A 25,803-nucleotide genomic window follows, 5' to 3' on the forward strand; every position below is an offset into this window, starting at 1 on the left:
AAAGGGAAAGAAGTGGATGAATTTGAGATGTAATATGGAAGTAGGGTCCGTAATACTGGCGATTAAAGTTTAACTAGCACAATCACACAAACACCCTTCCCAGCAAGGGAATTAACTAATGGGATTATAGAGAACTTGCAAAATTTCCTCCTTTTCCCTTTGGCAAAGACCCAAAGGCCCCTGTGATGGTCAGGGTCTATTGTGTACCCTTCCAGCGCAAGGAAACCCCAGGTACAAGGCCGGGTTCCCCAGACCGTGTAAGGGACTCACGCGACTTTATCACCTGGAGGTCAGCGACGCAGAACCACAGTTTCCTGGGCAACACCATTGTCGAGCACTCTGGGCGGGGGAGGGGTAACTAAGGACAACGGCCAGCCCTAAGAGAACTCCGGAAGAGAGGGAGAGTCACAGAAAAATGGGAAAAATGGGCAGCACGTGCCGTAGCCGCGGCCCGGGCCCTTGCGGGTGATTCGAAGCTCCGCACAAGGCGAGAGTGGAGGGCGGGAGGATCCGCAGAACGCGCCTGTAATTGGCGGTGCCGGGGTACTGGGACGCTTGTGATTGGGCGAGGCCACGACAGAGGGCTTCTTTTTGAACCGCATGGGGTTCTGGGTAGCAAAGGCCTTGGAAGGGTCTTAACCGAAAGAGGGAGGGGGAAGGTCGCCAACAAACGGCTGAGCTCACAATCCGGTCCTGGACTAGGCCGGGGCGACCCTCTGCCCCTATGGAGAGAGCCAGGCGGGAGCCGCCTCAGCCACGTCAACTGCCACGGGCCACCCCGCCACGTCCACTGCGCCCCGCTCCGCCCCAGCCGCTGGTAGAGGCCACCCCCTTTCGGGCAGCGGCCGCAGAGCCCCCTTTGTCGCCTCCAGCCCCGTGCGCGGCCGCCATTGCGACCGTGGCCTCGACGTGCGGGGAGGCACCGGCGTCGGGCATACAGCCCTCAGCAAGGCGGCTGTTAAAGGTGAAGTCGGAGCAGGTGTTAGTGCTGCCGCCAGGGCCACCACTGCCTCAGGCCCAGGACGAAGACGCCAAGGCATCGCCCGCGCAGGCGCGGCTGCTGCAGCTCAGGCCCGAACTGCTGCTGCTACCGCCACCGCCCACAGCCGAGGGCGCCCCCTGCAGGCCCGAGTTGCACACGTTGCAGCCCAGGGCGCTGCAGGTCAAGGTGGAGAAGCAGGAGCTCGGGCCGGACTTGGATCCCTCAGTGGGGCCTCGGAGGGCAGTCGAGGTGGGCCCCAGGACCTCCAGGACGGTCAAGGCCGAAGGCCCTGGGTCGGCTCTGGAGAGTCGCCGAGGCGACCGGAAGAAGGGCAAGTTGGACGCGGAGGAGGTAATGAAGAATGCGGAGAAAGGCTGGGAAGGCAGAAGTCTGACGGCCATCAGAGAAGGAATCATCAAAACCGAGGAGCCTGAGAAACTCCACGAGGACTGCAGGCTTGACAGAGAGCCCGCGTCTAATGGGCTGCTCCATGGCAGCAAGGAGGTCTTCCTGGCCCAACCGTCCAGCGCTTTTGGGCCGCACCAGCAAGAGCTTAGGATCCCTTTGACTGTTCACACCGTCTCCCCTGGGGCCCAGATCCAATTCCAGGGACCTCCACCTTCAGAGCTGATACGATTGACCAAGGTCCCCTTGACACCAGTGCCTCTTAAAATGCAATCCTTACTGGAGCCTTCTGTAAAAATTGAAACCAAAGATGTCCCGCTCACCGTGCTTCCCTCAGATGCAGGTATTAGACGCCAGGGGAATCTGGTTTTCAGATTTCGTCTGTGTTGCCCCATAGCTGACTTGTCAGCAGTTCAGAAGCCTAAACTAGAAAAATAAAATCATGGAACCGATTCTTTTCAGGGCAAAGCCTGCACAGGTATCACTTCTGATTGACTTGTACATATACCAGTAAAATACACTAACACGTTCAAGATTACCAAACATTTTTTTTTAAAAATCTGTTTTAAGACCCACTGTAGCTGGGATTTTAATGTGACTAAAGTTTACACACAAAAATAGAAGCATTTCTGCTGGATAATACAAAGTCCTTGGTTTATATGCTGCAGATAACAAAATTAAAATATTGTATTATAGTAGCTCAATATTTTTATGTGTAACAAGAAGCAGAAGAAAATATGGTGCTTAATGAAAAAAATGGTTGTTATTAACCAGGAAAGTTTTACTGAATTTATAGTTGATTTTTCTTCTTTAAAAATGTATAGTGAACGTTGTTTTAGGAGAAGACAGTAACATTTCAGTTTTATAAAAGCTAAGGACTTAGAGAAATTTGGAAAATGAAAGTCTATAGAATAAGTTAGAAAAATTGTTTTCAAAGAAATGACTAGTTAACTGTGGTAACAACTATAAGTAAATATTTTAATTCCATTCATTATTTCCAAATATAGAGCTAGAAAATTCTTATTTTAAGGTTTAATTCAGACAAAACACTATGCCAATGAATGTCACAGGAAGTCATATTAATCTGCAAATTTTCATGAACTTTTATATTTATTGTTTTTGTTAGTTTCTTCACTGATTGTTCTTACGCCACCTTCTTGCTTTTATCTTCAGTAGTTTTTAAATGTTTTTATTTTCTAAAAAAAAGAAAGGGAAGTATCTTCACAATACTTATTTCATTCTTTGTTCACTTTTAAAAATCTATATATAACCCTAAAAAAGAAACAATATAAGAAGTTTATAGACAATTGTTTTTGATAAATTATATAAGAGATGTCAATTTCATCATCCTTCTTTATTTTTATTTCAACTGGATCCGTGACTCTTAAAAAGTCACTTTGATTAATTTTCTCCCAGGACATGGGAATAGTGTTGATGACCCATTTTGACAGGAGCTTCCCCTTCATGATGAAATAAAACTAACATTGTATTATAATATTATAAATATTTTTGCTTGAATGGGCACTACAGCAGCGTGTAAATGAGTTCCTTTCAACATTTTGAAAACACCTAGTGCTAGGATTATAGTCATTAGTAAATCATAGTTCTTGTCCCCCATTAATAGAATATTTTAGTGGGAAATAAAGAAAATGTTAATGATTTTTAGAGGTATTGATAAAGTCCAAAGAAGTAATAAGCTAGCAATTCACTGTCTTCAACACTATCCCACAATTTCTTCAACAACACACTATGTGAGGTACAGAGCCATCCTAGCTACAGTTTAGAATGCTGAGTTTAAGGGTGACGAGGAGTTCTGGAACACTGGCAGTTCTTCGGCTATTTAAGTGTATATTTTCTCCAGCTACTTAAAAAAAGTCAATGTAAATGGTGCATTTCACTTTGAAATTGTGCATATGTCTGTGACATGTTAATTTAGTGTCTTAATTTTTGTCATGTAGGAATACCAGATACTCCCTTCAGTAAGGACAGAAATGGTCATGTGAAGCGACCCATGAATGCATTTATGGTTTGGGCGAGGATCCACCGGCCAGCACTAGCCAAAGCTAACCCAGCAGCCAACAATGCAGAAATCAGTGTCCAGCTTGGGTTGGAGTGGAACAAACTTAGTGAAGAGCAAAAGAAACCTTATTACGATGAAGCACAAAAGATTAAAGAAAAGCACAGAGAGGAATTTCCTGGTAATTAAATGAAGCAAACAAAACTAATTTCTTTTAAGTGAATTTACTTAGGTAAAGATTAGTTAGGCTAAGATTGAAAGAAACAATGTGTAATGTTTTTTCTAGTCTGGTATGTACAATAAAAGACAACTGCTAATAATATACTAATCATTGAATTGTTACTGGGCATCAGATTCCTTAAACAGAACCAAGTAGAGGGATATCTGGTCTCTTATTTGCTAACTAATGTAAACCAGGTGACATACACTTTTACTATGGTTTTGATGAAATATATAGATATAAAATTATAAAGGTAAAAGCTCCAAAGATCTAGGCTATAACATGAGGGAGGACCCAAAAAGACTGGAATTGTTTTCCAAAGGGTGGACCTTTTGTGGTAGAGGCTTCCCCAACTATGTGAGCGTCCTAGGAACCCATTTGTAGCAGTGTGTGGTGTTGCCGTGAGAGGCTGCGTATAGCTTCAGTGAATTTTTTTTTGAAGACTCAACATGTTTGACTATTTCCTGACAGGCAATTTATGAATGCACCTGCCCACACTATACTGAGTGTTTAGTGGTTTTTGACCAGAAATGGCATGACCCCCTTTTGCCCCACCCTTTCTATTCTTGTGATCTCACCCTCAAGCAACTTTTTTTTTTGCTTCCCTGGATGAAAAAAAATCCCCAAAGGGAAGTGTTTTGCTGATGTGGTAGAGGCGAAACAAAAAATGGCAGAAGCACTAAAAGGTGTCAAAATCAACAAGTACAAAAACGGTTTAGAGCAGTGGAAAAAACAACTCAGTAGGTATATTGCATCAAATGGAGAGTATATTGAAGGAGACTGACGTTTAAACATGTAAGAATAAATACACTTTTACAAATACCATTTTGGGGGGGTTCTCCCCATACTAGAAAATGAAATTTTAAAATTATACCAACAGAAAAAATGCAGGGCACACTTAATGAGAATGCAGGTATTAACATTAAGGCCAAGCTCTGTTTTAATATTATATGGTTATCAGAACACGGTCCTGCATTCTGGTTAATAGATTTATCTTCACTTTGATGTAGTTTGAAATGAATTCTGATTTCCTCCCTGGCAGCAAGGACATTAAGATTAATTTGGGTGGATGCATAGTGGACAGCAGCCAACATGACCGTGCATGGTAGAAAAACAATTATTTTTTTCTGAAGTATGAGCAAAGAGGTTCAGGGAGGTGCAGAGAGGGGGACAGAGGCAGCGATTATAGGGAACCAGCTACCCTTCTGGTTATATTGTGACTATTACTGCCATAGCTCCACTCCTCTGGCTTTGGAAGGAAATTAGGTGGTTTATAGACTTGGAGACTGCACGTCTAGGTGAGTAACTCTTCCTAAGTCAGACATAGAAATAGTGATTGCTCATTAGTGACTGTTTCAGTGTAAGAGAGAGACACTTGCATCTCATAGAAAGGAAGAAAATGGGGGGACATGAATACTGTCTTACTGGAGCCTTGTTTTATAGGTAGAGGAAAAGCTTTGGGACTCAAACTGGATGCCTTTAATACCGGTTTTACTACAGATTCTATGTGTCTTTGGGTATAAGATATTTGACTTTGTCTTCCTTGGAATCAAGGGTTACAATGTTGACCACAGTTAGAAGAATATGGATAGATATGCTAAAATACACAGAAGTAGTAATATAGAGCTGGAATAATAATTTAGATGATAACTTATTTTTTGAAAAACAGAAATGTTATGGACTTTTAATACAGGGTAGGGCAAAAATAGTTTTACAGTTGTATGTGGAACAGAGTTTATTCTTGCATTATTCATTAACTATTGTATTATTTTTCATACCAACAACTGTAAACCTAATTTTGCTTCACCCTGTATGTAAAGAACTATTTAAAGGCTAAATGGGGTCTATACGTTCAAATTAAAAATCGTTTATCTTCTTCAATAGGTTGGGTTTATCAGCCTCGGCCAGGGAAGCGAAAACGCTTCCCCCTGAGTGTTTCCAATGTATTTCCTGGTACCACACAGAATATCACCTCTACAAACCCTGCAACAATTTACCCTTATCGCTCACCTACCTACTCTGTGGTAATTCCAAGCCTACAGAACACCATCATTCATCCAGTTGGTGAGTTGGTTTTACTGTCGTTTATGAATTTTTAAATAGCTCTCTGAAAACTTTACTTCAAGTTGAAGTTTTATTTCTGTTAGGTTAAGAATTTAGAAAAACAATAGTAGGTGAGAATGGAGAAGTGAAAACATTAAATTGGAGAAGGAAAACGTTCAGTCGATGTCAAAGAACTAGGTTTGCCAGAGTAGCAAGTATGCAGTATGGCTGAACACCCTGATGTCCCATTGGTACCCCTTCTGTTATGGAAATGTCTTTGGTAGAAAAGAACATTTGTTACCAGCTAAAAGAGAGACACTTCTTCAGTATCTGAGATTAAAGTAATGGTCTTGCATCTCCCATCATTTATGTTTCCTTTGCCCAGAAATGCCATTCTTCATTACTGAGGGCTAAGTGTTTCTCGTAATGGGCACAGGGAAAAGAGATCTGAATCACAGGTAGCTTTCAGGAGCTGATGACTTGAGTGCAGTGACAATTCAATTCACACAACTTTGAGAGGTTTTGTGGTTTCATAGTTGTTTAGAGGAGGTTTAGATCCCCTTATACCAGGTCAGTGGTGGAAATGCTGTTAGCTATACACTTGCCTGTTAGTCTGGTCTTTCATCAAGTCATCCCTTTCTTAGCTGTCATGAGCCAGGTTCTGTGCCAGGCAGCGGGGACATAAACATGAATAAAGCAGCTTCTGCTCTCAGACTCCCAGTTTCATGATTATGGTTGGGGTGGAAGATGTGTAAATAATAATAAAGATTTATAATATTTTCTAATAAGGGATAGATTTACAGGTTCTGGGGGAACAAAGAGGAGGGAAATTACTTTATTCCTGATTAATCAGGAAGGGCCTCACTTAGGCTCATGCCCATGTAACCCCGTCAACTGAGAATCAGGACAGCTCCATTTACACACTGGTCCTGTGTGGCCTCTGCTTCACGGGGTCAGAGGCTGTCTGACCTGGTAAAACAAGTGGATGCACCCTTAACTCCCTACCTCCAGGTTCAAGATGGGTTCTCTCTGCCTTAAGAGAAGGCAGGATGTGGAGAGAAGGAAGGATGGGAAGTTGTTATCTGGACAAGGCTGAGAGGAGATCCACATTCCTTTGAGCCTCTGGCAGAGGCATTTCTATCCATTGAGTCTGCTCTTGGACCGCAGCTTTTATGTTAACAGAGACCTAATTGCACCAGAATAACCTAGATGGTGCCTGTCCTGCCGTGGCCTCTGTCTCCACTTCTTTGGAAAAGATTAGCTGAATTTAGGTTAAGTGCGTCATTTGGGTAATTTAGTAACTCAATCAGCAGTCCTGGCTTCCTCTGGAACAGAGAGATCAAATCAGGGCTGTCTTCCCGGTCTTTACCAATCCTGCCCTGTCTGTCCTGCCCTGCTGCAAGTACTCCTTTCGAACCCGTCTCAAACTGACCTGTGGCCCATCTTGTTCTCACCTGGGCACCTCCTTCTGCATTCACACTGAATGCAATGAAGTGAAATACTTTTACTAATGGTTTCCTTAGTTTTTTTCAACTAAAAAATTAAATGTCATTCATAATTGAGTTTACTAAACAGAGAGAACAAAAACAAAAGAAGAATGACCCATGCCACTACAGTGAAACCTCTATTAAAATTAAAAATAAAATTTATGTTTAGATAATAAAAAAATCCAAACAGTACTTGTAGGTATAAAGTGCAAGTCTCGTTTTCCCTACTGCTCCCCTGCCCTGCCTCCTCTCCCAGATAATCATCCTTGACAGTAACCACTGTCAGTGGTTTCATATCATCTCTTTTAGAAACATTTGTACACGCATACCAGCATTGTGTATATTTGTTTTATATCCCATCATTCAATAATGTTATTCATTTATTTTAAAAATCTGTTGCATGCTTATTCAGTGTCAAGCAGAATTTAGAACCCTGGAGATAACAGCAGTGCCCAGAACACAAAAGGTCTCTCCTCCCATGGTCCTCAGAATCTGGGCGAGAAAGAGAAACCAAACAATGTAGGTAAACAGATGACTTTAGTTTGTTCAGAATGCTGTAAGGAAATAAATAGAGTGGATTGATAGGGTGATGCTGTTAGCTTAAGGTAGTTACTGAAGGCTTCTAGATGTATGGTTTATTCAATGTAACTGGAAAACAACCCACAGAGTGGCTCAATTAATGCCTATTTTTATTTTTGAAGGCGAAGCCCCGCCTGCCATCCAGCTGCCCACGCCTGCAGTCCAGCGCCTAAGCCCCATCACGCTTTTTCAGCCCACCGTTTCCGGTACCGCTCAGGTGGCCGTCCAGGCTCCAAGTCTGCCCCTGCGCCCGGCACTCCCACCCCAGTGCTTTGCTGGGCCCTCCCAAACGGACGCTCATCCGCTGCAGTCTGAAGCCAATCACTCTGTGAAGAGACCCACACCTGTGTCTCCCGAGAGCACCAACAGGCTTTCAAGTAGTGCAAGTACTGCCCACGCCAGATTTGCAGCCTCCACCATCCAGCCTCCCAAGGAGTACCCCGGCGTTTCCACTTGTCCCAGAAGCGCGCCCATCCCCCAGGCTCCTCCTCTCCCACACTCCCACGTCTACCAGCCCCCTCCCCTGGGCCACCCAGCCACACTATTTGGGACACCACCACGATTTTCTTTTCATCATCCTTACTTCCTGCCTGGACCTCACTACTTCCCATCAAGGTAAATGATCTTTTATTTCCTTTCACCTAAAGATACAAACATCCAATGAATTTTTACCTCTGAAGGCATCCCTTTTTCACTGAAAAGGAAACTTCTTCAGTTCTGTGTGGAACCTAATTTAGGTTACAGGCTGAGTAGGGGCCAAGCGGTAAGCGTGGACACATGAAAGGGGAGAGATGAGGGCTTGCGGGGGAGGCCAGGAGAGTACACACCCCACCCAACAGGGCAGCTGCTATTCAGTTCCCGCAGACTGTTGCTCCATGAAAAATGGGCGCCGGTGTTGTTGGATCTGATTCTTCATGAGAAATTAGTTATAAGGGACCTTCAGATCATTTAGTCACCCCCCCTTAGTGTATAGAGCTGCATTTCTCAAACTTTTATATGTATATAAATCACATGTGATCTTTTTAAAATGCAGATTCTGAGTCAGTAGGTCTGGTGTATGGGAGTACTCTATGCCAGGATATTGTAGGCCTGATATTCTGCATTTCTAACAAGCTCCCACAAACCACAATTCTCCTGGTTTGTGGACCACACATTGAACAGCAAGGGTATAGAGGAGGACACTTGGGCTGAGAGGTTAGATGATTTGTCCAAAGTTACACTCCCTCTCTGTGCCCTTTTTAACCCCAGCATTTCCCCTAGAATTTACCAGCCGAGGAATTAATTATCATAGGGAACTATCTAGAATCGTAGGGAAATGATTGCTGTTCCCTTTTTCTTTTTAGCATTTTGAGAACAAGGCATTGTTACATATAATTTTCACAACAATCCTGTGACTTGGGTATAATACTTCCCAGTTTTTCAGATAAATTATCAGATATTAAATCTCTTTGTTAAGGTCACACAACTGGTAAATGGCAGAGCCGGTAGTCAGACTTAATTTGTCTAGCTAATTTTGAATTCCATATTCGTTATTTTCATTGTATCAGTAAGGCTTCTCAGTTTAATGGCTCTTCTTGATTGGCAGCTGTTACTTGTTAGCAGAGATGCAGATGAAAAATATGTACTTTTGAATGGACACTCATGTAGTCAAATGGACTTTTGGGTGGGTAATACTTCCATATGTAATAAATAGATAAAAGCGTAGGAAGTTTATCTTTCTTACTCATGACGAGGCTCATAGGAGTTGGCTATTAATGTACAAATTATCTGTTAATTTAAACTGCATTTTACAAGGAAGCTTTGGAAAGAAAGTCCTTATAAGACAGAAATAATATCTGTATCTTTAATGTCATATTGTCAATTAATAATGATGCTATTGGGGAACCAAATGAAGTGAATTAGTAGTATAATAATGAATTTTATTTCATTTAAGAAAGTCAAAAGCAGAATGTCAGCTGTAAACATCAAGGAGCATAGAGTTTTCCAAAACAGAAGATCTGCCTTATAAATCATAATATTCTTCAATTGCTTTTCTAATTTCTACCTGTATGCATATGATAATTTCCCCAAGGAAATGGGTAATCTTATTTATGCTTGTTTAGATAGTATATTTCAGTAAAATCTAGCCTAGCTAAATGACAAAACTAATTGATTCCCTCTCAATTTTCCTATTGTCTCTTCTCGCAACTGATAATAGAATCTTCTATAAAGAATATTCTCCCTAATCTAATCTATTCGTTTATGGAACTGTTTAGTACCATAATTGAAATGATGTTTGATATACATATCAACTATATAAATATATCAAATATGCATATTTTAAGCAGTCCATTTTGCCCTGTATATATAGAGTAAAAATCAAAGACATTAGCTATTTTGTCAAGGAGTCATTTTATAAAATGGTTGAACTCAAAAGTGCTGATTCCTATCCCTGAGAGCTAACATCTTCTTTCAAATCTTAACCATCTTCATACTCTGCTTATTGAAACACTCTCTTTCAGTATTATTAATTTCTTAGATTAGTTCTCTTCTCCCCCACCCTTTCTCCTCTTCTTCCTCCTCCTTGCAGTGTTTATACTTCTACAAACAAAGAGATATCTAGGATCTTTATTCTGTTGGCCAATGAGTAAATAAAGGTGTTTAAAAGTCTGTTAAAATTATACATACAGAAAGGATACGAAAGATAAATGGGAATTTGTAAGCTTGAAATATATGAAAAATATAATTATATATAATTATGTATACACATGCGTATATACATGCACATACATGGGAAGGTAAGTAAAACTAAATTCCAGATTTATGAGAATATGTAGCGTCTTAACTATAAAATTTCAGACAACATATCAAAGGTTAAAAGCAATTATCCTTCACCTTTGTTTGGGTTATAGGCCTATTTAAGAACTCGATGTAAACTGTGGACCCACTTCTCATAATAATGCACATCTAATCTGTAGACATGTACAATGTTTTGCCTAAATCTTATTTAGGAGGGAACTTGAAGACCCCAAATAACATGATAGACTCAGCTAACACAGAATACTTCTGTGGTAACTATCTAGAAATATGAAATTTAAATATGAACAATTTAATATGTAACTAAAGGCACCATTTCGTTTGCTGTGTGGAAGCTTTTTAGTTTGATATAGTCCCACATGCTTAGGTTTGCTTTTGGTGTCAAATCCAAAGTATCATCACCTAGACCAAGGAGCTTATTGCCTATATTTTAGTCTTAGAGTTTTTTGTTCTCATGTTCAAGGTCTTATGTTCAAGTTTTTAATCCATTTTGAGTTTATTTTTGTGTTATGGTATAATGTAGGGGTCCAGCTTTATTCCTTTGCATGTGGCAATCTAGTTTTTCATTTATTGAAGATATTGTTTTTCCTCATATATTCTTGGCTCCTTTGTCATAAAGTAATTGATCAGATACATGTGGGCTTATTATAGCTGGGCTCTCTATTTTATCCCATTGACCTGTGTGTCTGTTTTTATGTCAATAGCATACTATTTTGATTACTATAGCTTTGTAACACAGTTTAAAACTAGTGAATGTAATGCTTCTAGATTTGTTCTTCTTTTTCAAGATTGCTTTGGCTAGTTGGGATCTTTTGTGGTTCCAAACAAATTTTAACATTGTTTGTTTTATTTCTCTGAAAAAAATGCCACTGGAACTTTGATAGTCATTGCATTGGATCTGTAGATTGCTTTGAATAGTGTGGAAATTTTAATATTAACATAGAATATCTTTTCATTTATTTGTCTTCTCTTCAATTTTTTTATTAGTATCATAGTTTTCAGTGTATGGGTCTTTCACCTCCTTGATTAAATTTATTCTTAGGTATTTTATCCTGTTTGATGCAATTGTAAATGGGATGTTGTTTAAATTTTTCTGATAGTATGTTGTTAGTGTATAGAAAGACAACTGGTTTTTGTATATTGATTTTGTATCCTGCAAATTTATTGAATTCATTGATTAGTTCTAACAGGTTTTTGTGGCATCTTTAGGGTTTTTAAAAATATTTTATTTATTTATCTTTAGAGAGGAAGGGAAGGAGAGAAGGAGAGAAATATCAATGTATGGTTGCCTCTCATGCATCCCCTGCTGGGAACTGACCTGCAACCCAGGCATGTGCCCTGACTGGGAATCGAACCGCGATCATGTGGTTCGCAGGCCCGCACTCAATCCACTGAGCTACACCAGCCAGGGCAAGGGTTTTTTATTAGTAGATTTTCATAATCTACTAATAGAGACTGTTTTATGTCTTCTTTTCCAATTTGGATATCTTTTATTTTATTTATTTATATTTTTTGCCTAATTGCTCTGGCTAGGACTTCTAATACTATGTTGAATAACAGTGGCAAGAGTGGATATTCTTGTCTTCTTTCAGCTTTTTTTTGTTATCTGTGAATAACTAATTTTAAATAATGGATAGAAGATGATCCCCAAATGGATGACTGATCAACCAACTAGATCTAAATGTATATTTATTATATATTATATATAAAATGTTCCATCCAATAACAAAATATAGATTTTCTCAAGTGTGCATGATATATCCTGCAGGATAGAACATTGTTAAATCACACAATAAGTCTCAAAAACTTTAAAAGATTGAAAGCATACAAAGTTTCTTCTTTAATTATGATGGCATAACATTAGTAGTCAATAACAAAAAGAAAAGTGGAAAATTCACAAATATATGGAAATTAAGCAGCATACTCTTAAATAGCCAATGGTCAAATGAGACATCATGAAGGAAATTGGAAAATATTTTGAGGTAAATAAAAATGAAAATACAACATACAAAAACTTAGGGGATTTTTGTAGTGAAAGCAGTGCTGATAGAGAAGTTTATATTTAAAAAGAAAGATATCAAATCTACAATCTAACTTAACAACCATCAGGAACTGAAAAAAGAAGAGCAAAGAAAACCCAAAGCTAGCAGAAGGAAGGAAATAATAATGATTAGCGATAAATGAAATAAAGAATAAAAAAACAACAGAGAATTTAATGAAATAGACAAAAGTCAACCAGTTGTTCTTTTTGAAAAGACCAACAAAATGGACAAAACCTTGATCTAGACTAAGAAAAAAGAAAAGAGACATAAATTATGAACATCAGATATGAAATTGGTTACATTCCTTCCGACCCTACAGGAATAAAAATGATTATGGAACAATTCAATGAATAATTGTATGCCAACAAGTTAGGTAACCTAGATAAAATGGAGAAATACATGAATTACCAAAACTGACTTAAGAAGAAACAGAAAATCTGAATAGACCTGTATCAAGAGATTGAATCAGTAATCAAAAACCCCCAAACAAAGAAAAGCCCTGGACTAGAGTGTTTCACTGGTGAATTCTACAAAACATTTAAAGAGGAATTAACATCATTACTCTCAAATGCTTAAAATGTGAGAGGGAACGCTTCTAAGGCCAACATTACTCTGTTACCAAAGCCAAAGATACCACAAAAAAGAAAATTGCAGACCAATAAATCTTATAAATACAGATGTTAAATATACTCATCAAAATTCTAGTGCCCTGAATCCGGCAGCCCAGTAAAAGGATTACAAACCAAGAACAAGTGGGATTTACCCCAGGAATGTTTCCAGCATTTGAAAATCAGTCAGTATAATAGACTTCATTAATAGAATGAAGGCACAAAAATCACTTGATCATTTCAACTGATACAGAAAAAACATGTGATAAAATCCGACACTTTTCCATGATAAAAATCAACTCCTAATTTCAGAGTTGTTCAGAAAATGAAGAATATAGACGGGGAATATCTCAGCATGATAAAGAACATTTGTCAAAAGCCAACACTTAAAGTTTTAGTCAGTGGTAAAGGACCAAAGCTTTTCTGCCTAAGATTGGGAACAAGACAAGGATGCCCACTTGTATTTCTATACACTAGCAATGAGCAATGAGCATTGCTTATTGCTCATTTGGACTTAAAGTCCAAAAAGGACATTAAGAAAACAATTTCATTTACAATAGCATCAAAAAGGACAAACTACTAAGGAATAAATCTAACCAAAGAGCTGCGAGACTTGTAAACTGAGAACTATAAAACATTGCTGAAAGAAATGAAAGAAGACCTCAGTAAATGGAAATGTGTACATGTTCATGCATTAGAACACAGGTGGCAAGCACAAGGCCCATTGGCTGAACCTGCCCCTCCACCTTGTTTCTACCTGGCAACAGCGCCAAGCTCCTTGCCCCTAGTTAAGGAGTAGTTACATTTATATGGTCCTAAAATTATATTCGGCCCTTTGAAGGCAACTGCGAGGCTGATGTGGCCCCTGGTGAAAATAAGTTTGACACCCCTGCATTAGAAGACTTAATATTGTTAAGATGGCAGTACTTCCCAAGGTGATTTACAGAGTCAGATACAATCTCTCTTAAAATCCCAATAGCTTTTTTTGCAGAAATGGGAAAGTTGGTCTTAAAACTCATATGGAACTATAAGTGACCAACAGTAGTTAAACAATCTTGGAAAAGGAAAACAAAATTGAGGACTTAGAATTTTTATTTTCAAACTTACTACACATCTACAGTATCAAACAATAGGGTATCAAGAGAATGAGGAGACAAGCCACAGATTGGGAGAAAATATGTGTGCAAGATATAGCTGATCAAGGACTGTTACCCAAAATACACAAGGAACTCTTAAAATTCAACAATACGAAAATGAACCACCTGAATAAAAATGAACAAAAGACCTGAACAGACACCTTCCCAAAGAAGATATACAGATGGCAATTAGGCATATGAAAAGATGTTCCTAATGTTCATTAGGGAATTGCAAATTTAAACAGCAGTGAGATACTACTACACACGTATCAGAATGGCCGAAATCCAAAACACTGGCAACACTAAATGCTGGTGAGTGTGTGGAGCAAAGGAAACTCTTCATTTATTGCTAGTGGGAATGCACAATTGTACATCCACTTTGGGAGACAGTTTGGCAGTTTCTTCCAAAACTAAAAATACCCTGACCATATGATCCAGCATTCACACTTCTTGGTATTTATCCAAATGGATTGGAAACGTATGTCTATACACAAACCTGCATATGAATGTTTATAGCAGCAGTATTCTTCAGATGAGTAGATAAACTATGGTGCATCTAAACAATGGATAAATTATTCAGTGCTAAAATGAAATGAGCTATCAAGCCATGAAAAGACATGGAGGAACTTACATGCATATCACTAAGTCAGAGGAGCTATGAATAATATTTCATTTTTGTTTTATTTACCATTTTGTCATAGACATTTTCCTATGCAAAGCAGAGGGACTAATCTCCATGTACCCGTCACCCAACTTCAACAATTATCTTGATTCATTTAGTTCCCCTCCCTTTTGCAGGAAGGTGTTTTCAGTATTTTAAAGCAACTTACAGACATCATATAATTTCACCTGTAAATACATCAGTATGTATATTTACTAGTTAAGGATTGGGAAAAATGACCTCTTCCTATTTTTACACCTAAAAATTAACAATTACTTATTGTTTAATTTTTCTCCATTGTCTCAGAACAGTCTTTTCACAGTTGGTTTGTCTAAAACGAGAACCAAGCAAGGAATACACATTGGATATGATTATGTTCCTTAAGCCTCCTTTATGCTGCAGTAGTACTTAACCTTTTTTAAAAATACTGTGTATTTATCGAAGAAACAAGAAATCACCCACATCCTGGATTTGGCTGATTACATCCTTGGATATTATTTAATATGCTTCCTTATCACACATTTTTCCTGTCAAATGATAGTTGGATCTTGTAACTGGATAGATTCAGGTTCATTTTTTTCTTTTTTCTTTGCACTGTTACCTCTTAGATGGTTCTCTGTACATTGTGTTACATCCCATCAAGAGGTACATAAAGTCTTTTTATTATTGGTGTTAGAATGATCTCTTGGCTCAGGAATTACCAATCGGACCATCTGTTTCCCCACCTAAAGCAGTGCTTCTCAACTCTCTTCCCTCTGTAGTATCACTTGGAGGTCTCCGACCAAATAAGTCAGAATTTGGGGGGGGTTAGAACCTGGGCGGCAGTATTTTTCAAAAGTTTCCCCATGTAATTCTAGCGGTCACCTAAGGTTGAGAAATACCAGCGTAATTATTTTAGTAGCTATGTTGATTGTTACCTGGAACCATGGAAGTGTAAAATGGTGATTTTCTGATTTGATATTCCTTCATTCATTAATTGGAATTCTTTTATGAAGAAAAACTTTCCCTTATCCACTATTTAATTACTCTGAAATACGGAAGGGCAGGATCGACTCTTGATTCTTTCCACATATCAATGAATCTTGTTTTGTTTTGGCAATATCATTATGAACAAGTGGGTTTTTATATATTTGGTCCATTTTAATGCTTTATAGTCATTATTTATTATATCTTTTGATTCTCAGTTTTTTGTCCAATTGGCTACAACTTTGCTCCTGTATCCTTTGATCTTTAATAAATTTTTTCTATTAAAATATGAAAAAATCTATTAAATTAAATCTATTGTGCCATATTCTGGCACAATATGTCCCAGACTCATCTTGTACCTTATTTATACCAGACCTGGAATTAGCCATTTTACTGAGATGTCCAAGTTTCTTTAACTGAAAGTGATATTTAGAAATATCAATTTGGACAATAGGCATGTTATTGCTACTGAATTAACAGGGTATCTAGGCCTTTTCTATGAAAATATGTATTTTTGTGAAAAAATTAGAGTTTAAGTTGGTAGAATTTTTAAGTTGGTAGAACAGGCAATATTATCCCTATTTTATATGGGGAGGCCCTGAGGTTCAGGTAACTTAAGATTTACCTAAGACTAGGCTTGTAAGTGGCACTGCTAGAGCTAGTGAGCAGGCAATGTGCCACGGTGGTTTGGAGAGCAAGCTCCGGAGTCAGTCTGCCTGATTCGGTTTTACTCCTTATCGAACACGTGACTTCAGGCAAGTTGCTTAATCTCTTTAAGGCTCCGTTCCCTCATCTATAAGGTGGAGATATTATAATATCTATCTCATAGAGTGATTCTAAGGAATATTTAAGATAACATACATAATCCTTAGGCACTGCCTAGAAAACATAATAAATGCTTATTATATGCTGGCTAATATCATTATTCTGATAATTCTATTTGATGCTTTTTCCACTATACCCCCATGCTTCTATGGTTGATCATTTTCACCCATATAACCTTTTAAGGATTACCCTTGTCTCTTAACTGATCATTTTGTTCTTTGGATATAACACTAATTTTTTTAAAAAGATTTTATTTATTTATCTTTAGAGGGGAAGGGAAGGAGATAGGGAGAGAAATATCAATGTATGGTTGCCTCTCATTTGTCCCCTTCTGGGAACTGGCCAGCAACCCAGGCATGTGCCCTGACTGGGAATCAAACTGTGATACTCTGGTTCACAGGCCTGCGCTCAATCCACTGAGCTACACCAGCCCAGGCATAACACTAATTTTTTTATAATACACCAGCAAGTCATGTGGTGTTTGCCCTGTAGACTTTAGCACATGCCTAGTATATATCTAGATTTCAAACCTTTTTAAAACCAATTCTCCACCAGTGAATGCCTAGTACCTTGCCTATATTCAGTCAGTCCAGAGAAAAACAGTGGTTGAATTGTTTCTAGCTGATGTGAATGCTTGGTGGGGGAAGCAGCTTTAAGCACCCCCTGAAGTATCTGGAATTCAATGGATAGAGAACCTGAAGGTGGAACAGTTACAGGAGCCAAGTCACAGTAGCCGGAAGCACAGCATTCAGGACATAGGTATTAAATTAAAAATGCCCAAATGAGGATGTGGCAGTAGGAGCGGAAACCTGAAACATCTTAGAAACTTTGCCTCACATTTGTGATATTTAACATGGGTAAGGTCCCTAGCACTTAGATACACTGAGGCACTGAATGAAGAGTATATTCAGAGTTTGAGATGATAGTTTAGTAGTTGGTCATATGTATGTTTTTAAAGAGGAGGAAACAAAGTTGACTTCTTTTTAAAATGTGACAGCATGAAATGAGACACCATGTCATGGGTTTTGCTAATGAGAGTGTTGGTTATGTTTACGTTATCAGTCACTAGGTGGAGTCCCTGAGTCCAGGGAAGTGCTGGTTGGACTTCTCTATACACCGTACCTCTTCCTTCTATTCCTGTTCTGTGCCTTTGAAAAGGAGAATAAATACTTTAAATAGATATAGATATAGATATAGATAGATATAGATATAGATATAGATATAGATATAGATATAGATATAGATATAGATATAGATATAGATATAAAGTTAGTCTGAGTGGCAAAATTGGGAGGGGGAAGAGCTTTACAACAGCAGTTTAGCATCAGTTCTAAATCTTTCTGGTACTGTTTTTAATTTACTTTATTATTGAATATCAATTAAAGAGTTAAATTGTTATGCTATGTTTCAGGGCTTCCCCAGGATCTCTTGATTTCAACCTAATTACACATTTTTCCTTCATAAGCTTTGTTTGAAATACTCCTAAGAATGATTGCTGCACTGCTTACTGCCAGCTTCTAAGGCAGCACCGCACGTGCCTGCATTTCCAAAACCTTGCACTGCATAAGGCATCGTGAGGGAAAGGCCCAGATTAGTAATTTCCTTTATCAAGACTCAACAGGAAGCCGAAGGCTGATGATAGACATTAGTCTACTGAATATGTCGGTCACAAGCTTACTTTGCCATTTATTTTATGTCGGGACTAAGCAGTAGTAAAAGGGCAAATGAATGCATGAAGTCGTAGCAGAAAGTTATTTCAGGAATTTTCCAGGCCCCAAAGAGGATGCAGTTAAACTTGATCAATTAGTCTGTGTGCTAGGCAGTATCTGGGCAAGGTAAGATCTAATTCCTTTTTTGTCTTTCTGCTGCAGCACGTGCCCTTATAGTCGGCCTCCCTTTGGCTATGGAAATTTTCCAAGTTCAATGCCAGAATGCCTTGGTTATTATGAAGACAGGTACCAAAAACATGAGGCTATGTTTTCAGCTTTAAATAGAGACTATTCTTTCAGAGACTACACAGATGAACGCACACACAGTGAAGACTCTCGCAGCTGCGAGAGCATGGATGGGACCCCTTACTGCACCAGCCACAGCCACGGTGGGGAAGAGTACCTGACTCTCGTGCCGCAGCTGGACATTGGCGTCTTGGAGAACGTCTTGACAGTCCCCACATCCGCTCCCTCTAGCGTCCAGCAAGTCAATGTCACTGACAGTGATGAGGAGAAAGAAGAAAAAGTGCTCAGGAATTTATAATTTTTAAACAAATATGCTCAGAAAATAAACATTTCTTAAAATATATTCTGGGTCAGTTGGTGTGAGGGGAAAAAAAGCCTAGAATGCTTTGCTGAGAGTTTTCAGCCATGATCTGAGGAGTCAAACCAAACGCAATTTATGCCTTCATTAAGTTTTTATTAGTCAAACTGGAGTCCTGATGTTTCATCGTAGGGATATTTAAGATACGAAGTAGTTTATTTTTATGGCGGAAATATGCATCAACATATATTATCATCACTTTATCTTGGAACATGAAAAATTCTGAATCCTCACAATTACATGTGAAGGAAAGGGGAGTATACATCTGGCATGACAAATGTGATTTGTATTTATTTCAGGATACATTTATTTATTTGTTTTTTATTATTTTTGTTTGGTCTTTATGTACTACTTATGGATGTCAATTTTTATGTAACATTTTGAAAATATTTTGATAACTTTTAATGAATTGGGACTCAGTTACCACATTTAATTTATACTGATAACCAATTATAAGTTACAAATGTGTTTTAATGTCACCTGAGGTAATTCCTTCAGCTAAGTTAGTCATTTCTGTCTCTGAACATTTTGATCATCAATTTAGAATATCTTTTTCCATTTGGTATTCATTGTTCTACTTTTGTTATAATTAAATAAAGATAGATAAAATCGTTCATGTTGGATGTTTTCTGTTTGGGGGATAGAAATTGGCAAAATGAGCACCCCTAAAATGAGGATGCTTTCCATACCACCTATAGATATTTATTGTGACTTATTAATAGCCTACAGAATTACAGATTCTATTAGCTTACATGAGACCAAAACTCTATTAATGAAGATGTTGTGCACATATCCCAATGCCATTTCCAAGCTCTTAACACACGTGTCCATGTGACTTAAGCACTCCTCATATTGGAAGGGCTCTTCCAGATTTGGTTCAAGCAGCTGTCTTTAAAACCACAGAGTTCATGTAAGAACATGTTGGGATTTGTTTATTCACAAAGAGCAAAAAAAAATTCTATTTGCAATGTGACCTCTTGGTAAGTGCCCATTTATGAATGGAGAGAACCTTTTGAGAATGGGATTGGGATCACCAAAGATGGGATCATGGTAAGAGATCTGTGAGACACAGAGTGAACTGATGATTGGAACTAGCCACAAGCCCATACCTTTTCCCTCGATGATCTGTACAATTTATGCAAATTGAGATCTTGTTACTTAAACCTGCTTGGAAATGTTAGAAACCTGTTCTAAGCTTTTAGCTTCTTCCTTTGCTCAATCTGTATTTGTTCCTTAAGCAAAGGCGGTTTATGTACTACATTTCATCAACCCTATACTTAATTGTATGTAAAATTTCCTCTTCCCAATAAAAATTTTATTTTCATATGTTATCATCTTTATTACTCTGTGCAGTGTCATTTCAATGTGGTTAAAGAGCAAACTGTAATTTCTTGGTAGAGAGCAAACATTACTTCACCTCGAAACTAATGAAACGTTTGTCTTCACACTTGACATCTACACCATGAAGGAAAAAAACGCACTTGATAATTCGACCCACTTTACTCCATCTCACTTAATGTTAAATTGGGTTTTGATCACAGATCTTATTCTTAAGATAATTTGGTTAGGGGCCTCCCTGTGTAAGGAATGACACAGGGTTTGGCCAGTGTTTCCTGACTGCTTGTCTTCAGGCTAGCCCTACACCATCAATTTCTTCCCCAATTTTCTTTTTAATAGCTGTTAAGGTTTGGCAACTCTTTAATCTTCCTCTTCCTCTTCTTCAGTGCTCCAATCAGAAGTTTAAATAGTTTACAGATCCACTGTATAATTTGGGCTATGAAATGTAGGTAGCTCTTATGTTGAAAAGTACCCAGTTGCGGATAAGTATTCCAAACTACAAATGCCCATTATCTGCTTGTTTCTAGTTCCTCAACCCACTGCTGGCTCTGACTAGAGCTCTACAGACTATACAAAGCTCTGCCCCACTGGCATTCATTCATTCACCTGCCTCTCCAAGTCATCAAAGTGAAATTCTCTCAGCTTGAAGCCACAACCACTTTCTAATAGGTCTCATGGCCTTGTTTGTTTTTATTATAAACTGGAAGCTAATGATATTTGTAATAAGAATAGTCTCCTTTAACAGTATGTTGAAATGTCAATAGGCTTAAAATGTCCAACTGTTCTGCGCTCTGGCTATTTGCAAATAAAAACTGTTTTCACTGCAAATAGACTTGAAATAGATTTAGTCTCAACTTTTGAGTAGCTGACTCACCAGATTTAGAAAGGAAAGGGCAGTGTTCCTCTAAGTGTACTAGTTGGAACCCCAACTTTTTAGCTACCTGACACTATCTGGTCACATAAGTTTGGGAAGCACATACCGCACCCCTACCTTGGACTGTGCCATCATCATTGTTAGGGTTCTCAGAAGTCTTGCAGTGAAGGAACATGTTGAATGCTGTTCATCACAGTGCTTCCCAAAGTTATTTAGCTCAAGATCCCCTTTTTCGTTTGAACATGCTGTCTACTAACATCTCAGAGAGTCTACTTTGGAACATGTTAATTACAATTAGATCTGGTGGCTTGGCTTTTTAGCTGTTGACTTCACATATGGTTTTCTGTATTGATCTCCTTAAATCTTTTAGTGTAAGAAGCCAGTGGGCAAATAAAATGTTTTCTGCAAGAAGTATCTGATGGTCTAAAAAACTAAAGTGCTGAAAAATAGTTGTAAATTGTCATTGTTAACTTTTTAATGAAAGCTGATATTGCACCCGGGAATTCGAGTTGGGCAAATGTGCCAGAATCCCACACAAGCACATTTTTCACAGTGTAAACCAGCTGTCAGTACGATCATTACTGAGTCAAAAATATAGGCTACTTTGGAAAGTTGAAGTTTGGAACTTATTTTGAAGTGAAATTATGGGTATTCTATTGAATTACAATATTTTAAAGAAGTATAATTTTAATGTATTCAGTAGACAGGGTAATTCTAAAAGTTTTGTTCTACATTTTGGAACAGACTGCTGAGGCACATCTTTTTTTAGCTTTCTGAATCATCTTTTCAGGATATTACAAAAATTCCTAAGTCTTTACAATAAAACTAAAGTTAAGTGTTATAGGGAGTTACCGTCTGTCTAAGACTACTTGATGAAAAATCCCATGTCCTCAAGACAGATTTACTCCTTATTTGTATGTTCTGCATTCTGATTGCCTGGTCCAACCTTACATGTCTCCTTTCTGATGCTAAAACACACACAAACATGGTTAACTTTTCACTAAGTGATGAATGCTCGTAGGAATCAAGGGGAGATGGGAAGGACTGTTTGCTGTAATTCTGTGTCTCTGTCTCCTCTGAAACCACTTCAGGAATATTTTGATTTCTAACAATAATGAACAGCATCTTACATGTATTCTTTTTCAAAGGAAGATCTTTCGAAAGCTACGTGTTGACCCCTATGTTCCCCGACACACTGTCTGCGAGGTTGACCAGCCTTCCTGGAGAATGACTGTTAAAGACACTCTTTTAAAGACTGTACATTATTACATAAACCAAAGACGATGGAAAGGTGTGGGGTGACCAGCCATCCCAGCACTGAAGGACAGTGTGTCAGTGCTAAGACAGAGAAGCTCTTTGGCACCTGAGACAAACTGGTCACTTTACGCAATGAATGAAATGAGTATAGAATCATAGAGAAGGCTGGCTTACATGGACTGCGGGGTCCAGATTTAGAATTTTAAATTGCCCCGATTCATCCAAAAAGGCGGATCTTAGCTGAATTTGGGTCCGGCCTATGGCAAAGGCATGGGGTCAGTTATAGGATGGGTGGGGACTATAAGAGAACTGGAGATATGTTAACAGTTAATAATCAGGGGTGCTTTTATCAGACAGCTTCAAGTTTTCTTGGGAGGATAAAAAAAACGATCAAAGGTCTACCTTTTAGTGATATTTTACTTTATAAACCAGGGACAGAAGACATTTTTGTTACTATGGAGTCTTTGTTTTAAATTTTCTTCCTGTTTCCCCCAGAACAGTAGTGGAATATTGGCCTAGAGTCTTTAGCACAGCGTAAGCTGTGTGGCCTTGGCACAGATAATGTCCCAACTTCGTACTTTAAAAAAATAAGTGCCTCCGAGACACCAGCTATTTCAGTGTTTTTCCAGTGCGATCATTGCCTCACTTCCAACGAAGAACCTGGGGTCCTCGTTAAGAGTGCAGCCATTCCTCTCCAGTTCCCCCTAGCACTGCTCCAGCGGCACCGTGCTCAGTTTTGGGCTGCGCCCAGCCAGCGCCACTTTGGTCTCCCTCCAGCCTCCATCAGGATCATCTCCCAGGACCTCATCAGCCATGATGAGATGTTCTCCGATAGCCACATGATCCGGGTCTCAGATGGGCTGTGCCTGGAGGTACAGGGGAAGATGGTCAGTAGGACAGAGGGTGACATTGATGGCTCGTTTATTGGTGGCAATGCCTCTGCTGAGGTTTCCCAGGGCCAAGGTACCAAAAGCACCGTAGTCACTGGTGTTGTCATTGCCCTGAACCATCACTTGCAGGAAACCAGCTTCACAAAACAAGACTAAAGGAAGGACATCAAAGATGATATGAAAGCAATCAAAGGGAATCTTGAAGGACAGAGGCCAGCAAGAGTAAGGCCTTTTATGACAGGGGCTGCAGAACAAACCAAGTGCATCCTTGCTAATTTCAAAAACTTACCAGTTCTTTATCTGTGAAGGCATGAATCCAGACGGCATGGCTGCTCTTCTGCACTACTGTGAGGATGGTGCAACCCCATGTGCAATTTCCTTTAAGGAGGGCTTCTGATCCCTCCTTAACAATGGAAAAATGTTAACACAGTTGACAATTTGGATCTCTCATCACACCTGGCTGTTGTTTTTCATGCACACATCATGACGAGGACAAACAAGACTGAGGTTATCTTGAGCTCTTCATTTATTTTGACCTTGATTTATTTGGAGCAGAGGCATTGTCTTTAAGGAAAAAAACATGTCATGTGGGTTGTCTATACAATGCATTTAAACTTAAAAAAACAAATGCAGCCATTTCCCAGACCTACATAAAACCAGATCTTTCTGGCTACAGCCTGGGAATCTGCATTTTAAATAAACTCCTGTGATTCTTGAGTACTCCTACCTTTGACACTATGTAAAGTTTGCAAGACTTATTTCAAATTTTACTTGTTATGAACACAGTATTTCTAAAGGAAATTTTCAGTGAAGTAAACCTTTAATCCATCTGATCATTGTTTTTATGATTTTTCCTAATATTTGTGCATATATATACCCTTTTTCACACAATTATAATCATAAGACATGCACATATACACATTTGTGTTTTCTTGTGAGCTCTCTATTATACAGTATAGCTTCATAAGTGATCACCCTTTATGTTTGCATAATAGTGCTTCAGGCAGATGTGCCAGAATTAATCCCAAGAAAGGGTTAGGATTGTAGTTTTTCCTAATCCATTTCAGTACTTTGTCCCAGTAAATTTCAATAATGAGGTTTCAGATCAAGCTCTTTTATAGACCAGAAGGAAGGGGTATCTCCAAGCAGCCATTATTTCCGTGACATGATGGGTTTTGATATCATTTGAGAGACCATTTTAGATCTGAGCACTGATTGGCTAGGGAGGCAGGCTCATTATTGTTGAGACTTTGGGTCATAATATGAAGGATAAGAAATAGAATGTGTGGAAAGAAAAGTGATTCTGGAGAGTCTTTGTGACTTCCCTTGCCTATTGCCTCTCATTCTCCATGCCTCAGCTTAGAGCTCTATCTCCCAATGGCTGTTCTCCTTTTTTTTCCCCCAGCAATAAAACCCTATATTTTTAACTGTGCTTCATCTGAAGCAAGGTGTGGCTAAGTGCCTAGGTTCCAGGCTATAAGATGTCGATGGACATTTCATGTGCAACTTCCAGAAAATACCTTTAAAGGGAGAGGTTATGTCCTCCTTTGCTCGTTTGTTCTTCCTACTGGCAGGATATGGAAGTGATGGCTGGAACCTGAGTAACCAATCACCTTGGACCACAGAGACCTGTGCTGAGTTGGTAGAAAAGCCACAAAGGAATCTGAAGCACAATACCAGCATGGGTTACCTTCCTTAAGGCTTTTATATGAGAAAAAGTAATTTCTCTCTGGTATCATTCAGTATAATTTTGTGTTCTCTGCTAAATGCAGCTAAGCCAAATTCTAACTAACTAATCCAGAATTCTTCCCCTCCAGAAAGTTTTCTCTGAAACTCAAAAACTAAGTTAGTTGTTCCTGCTTTGTATTCCCACATCCTTTTCATTTATATAGTTTGCTAGATTCAAAGTGCCCTGAGGGCTAGCTAGGAAAAATATCCTAGAAACTAGAAAACTAAGTATATGGTGACCAGTAGAATAACAGGCCCAGTCCTGTAGTGTTGGCCTTGGTGGGATTCCCAGGCTGGCTGACAAGCAGTGCTTCCTATGTCTGGAAGGCCCATCAGAATGACCAGGAAACTTTAAACCATTCTGGACCTCCAGAATTCAAGATTTCAGGATGGGAGCTGGGAGTCTGTCTCTTTTCAAGGCTCCCCAGGTGAGTCTGAAGCCCACCAGGGTTCAGACCAAAACAGTGTTTGGGAGCTATGGTACAGTGTCAGGATTTCCTTCCCACCAACACCCCATTTTCCTTCTCTCCCTCCCTCCCTCCTCCCTCCCTCCCTCCCTCCCTCCCTCCCTCCCTCCCCCCCCCCCTCCCTCCCTCCCTCCCTCCCTCCCTCCCTCCCCTATCTCATCACTTTAAG

At 39.1% G+C, this 25,803-nt stretch overlaps 1 protein-coding gene and 1 pseudogene across 1 annotated transcript; both read left to right on the forward strand.

Annotated features, from left to right (window-relative positions):
- The first annotated feature begins 724 nt into the window (after nucleotides 1–724).
- On the forward strand, nucleotides 725–19,484 carry SOX30 (SRY-box transcription factor 30). The gene is made up of 5 exons (XM_037152265.2): nucleotides 725–1,730; nucleotides 3,346–3,585; nucleotides 5,509–5,688; nucleotides 7,856–8,348; nucleotides 18,639–19,484. Exons 1-5 carry the CDS (start codon nucleotides 725–727, stop codon nucleotides 19,018–19,020), a joined length of 2,301 nt encoding a protein of 766 aa, XP_037008160.2. The 3' UTR covers nucleotides 19,021–19,484.
- A 3,859-nt stretch (nucleotides 19,485–23,343) lies between these two features.
- Nucleotides 23,344–23,836, forward strand: LOC119054385 (translationally-controlled tumor protein-like; annotated as a pseudogene).
- The last annotated feature ends 1,967 nt before the right edge of the window (nucleotides 23,837–25,803 follow it).

Source organism: Artibeus jamaicensis, unplaced genomic scaffold (genome assembly GCF_021234435.1).
Source record: "Artibeus jamaicensis isolate MK-2021 breed Jamaican fruit bat unplaced genomic scaffold, CSHL_Jam_final contig_432, whole genome shotgun sequence".
In the NCBI taxonomy this organism is placed as follows: domain Eukaryota; kingdom Metazoa; phylum Chordata; class Mammalia; order Chiroptera; family Phyllostomidae; genus Artibeus; species Artibeus jamaicensis.